Below are 1,125 nucleotides of genomic sequence, written 5' to 3'. Positions count from 1 at the left end.
ATATATTTTATTGTATATGAAATTTAAATTTATATTATATATACCTTTTTATAATTTCGTATTTTTATAAATTTTTATATATTCATATATACAATTTGTTTCAATACCTTCTAGGCCGACGCCACTACCAATTAAGTCGGAGGCTACCTGGGCTCAGGTAGCGTTTAGTGAAGGAAAGCTTGGGAAAATGGACCGGATTCTTTCTGCCACCATGCCATCACCTCTGCCTCTGCCAATACGGCAGCTTCAACCCCTCCCTCCAAAACCTTTGCGGCTTAAGTTTCCGGTTTCCCCAAGTTTCCTCTTCTACCGGTTCTCCCTCGATTCCCCTTTCACGCGTTCTCCACATCGCACCTCCCTCTGCGCAGGTTGGAGGGAAACTCACACGGTTTGCGGGACTCCTGTGGGCTGCCGACGCCCGGCTCTACGCGCGTCCCGCACCCCAGCTGGGTCAGTTGCCGAGGCTGCTCCGCGTCGCGGCCCGCCTCGGGAGCAGCCACGGTAGTCACCACTATCGCGTCCTCCCCTCTCATTCCGGAGCGGTCTTCGCGGCTGGCCTTCTCTGCTCCACTGGCGGCGGCCAGAGAATGCGAGGCGTCTCCGGTCGCCATGGTGACTATGGATCCTCCCCGCCCCCAGCAGCTCTCAGCCGGCTTCTCGCCTGCCTCAGGTGTCCCGCGCGCCCAAGAAGGCGCTGAAGTGAGGAAGCTGCTATTAGTAACTGACCAAAGCAAAGGACCTGCCATTAACCTCTATTTTGTTCCTCACACCAATTTCGCAAGAGAGACTTTACTATTCTAGGAAAAATGAGATTCACAAAAGCTAAGGAAATTGTCTGAGGTCATACAGCTAGGAAGTGGCGCAAGCCGGAATCCGAATTCAGAAAAGTCTGACACTAAAGCCCAAAGAATAGATCACCACCTGGAACAGGTAGGGGCGGGGAGCAGGAACTGAAAAGGTGAGTTCAAGGTAAGGTCGCTGGTTTCACGCCGTGTTCCGCTTGTTGTGTCCTGTTCTTTGCTACACACACAACGTGATCGAACACAGGAATGTTGAGGATTCTCAGCGTTTGGATTGTAAGTTATTATTATTGATTATTAAACAATTCTTGTAGTTTTCAAGCAC

At 50.2% G+C, this 1,125-nt stretch overlaps 1 protein-coding gene across 1 annotated transcript in view; it reads right to left on the bottom strand.

Annotated features, from left to right (window-relative positions):
- The window catches only part of CUNH11orf97 (chromosome unknown C11orf97 homolog), a 14,704-nt gene extending 14,171 nt beyond the window's left edge, over positions 1-533 (bottom strand). Inside the window, exon 1 of the mRNA XM_015585963.1 lies at positions 386-533. Within this exon, the coding sequence (XP_015441449.1) occupies positions 386-533 (148 nt within the window). The remainder of the gene's footprint in view (positions 1-385) is intronic.
- Positions 534-1,125: the final 592 nt, after the last annotated feature.

Source organism: Pteropus alecto, unplaced genomic scaffold (genome assembly GCF_000325575.1).
Source record: "Pteropus alecto unplaced genomic scaffold, ASM32557v1 scaffold12, whole genome shotgun sequence".
NCBI lineage: Eukaryota > Metazoa > Chordata > Mammalia > Chiroptera > Pteropodidae > Pteropus > Pteropus alecto.
Note: the sequence above shows the minus strand (reverse complement) of the source record. Positions and strands in the feature narration are given on the sequence as shown.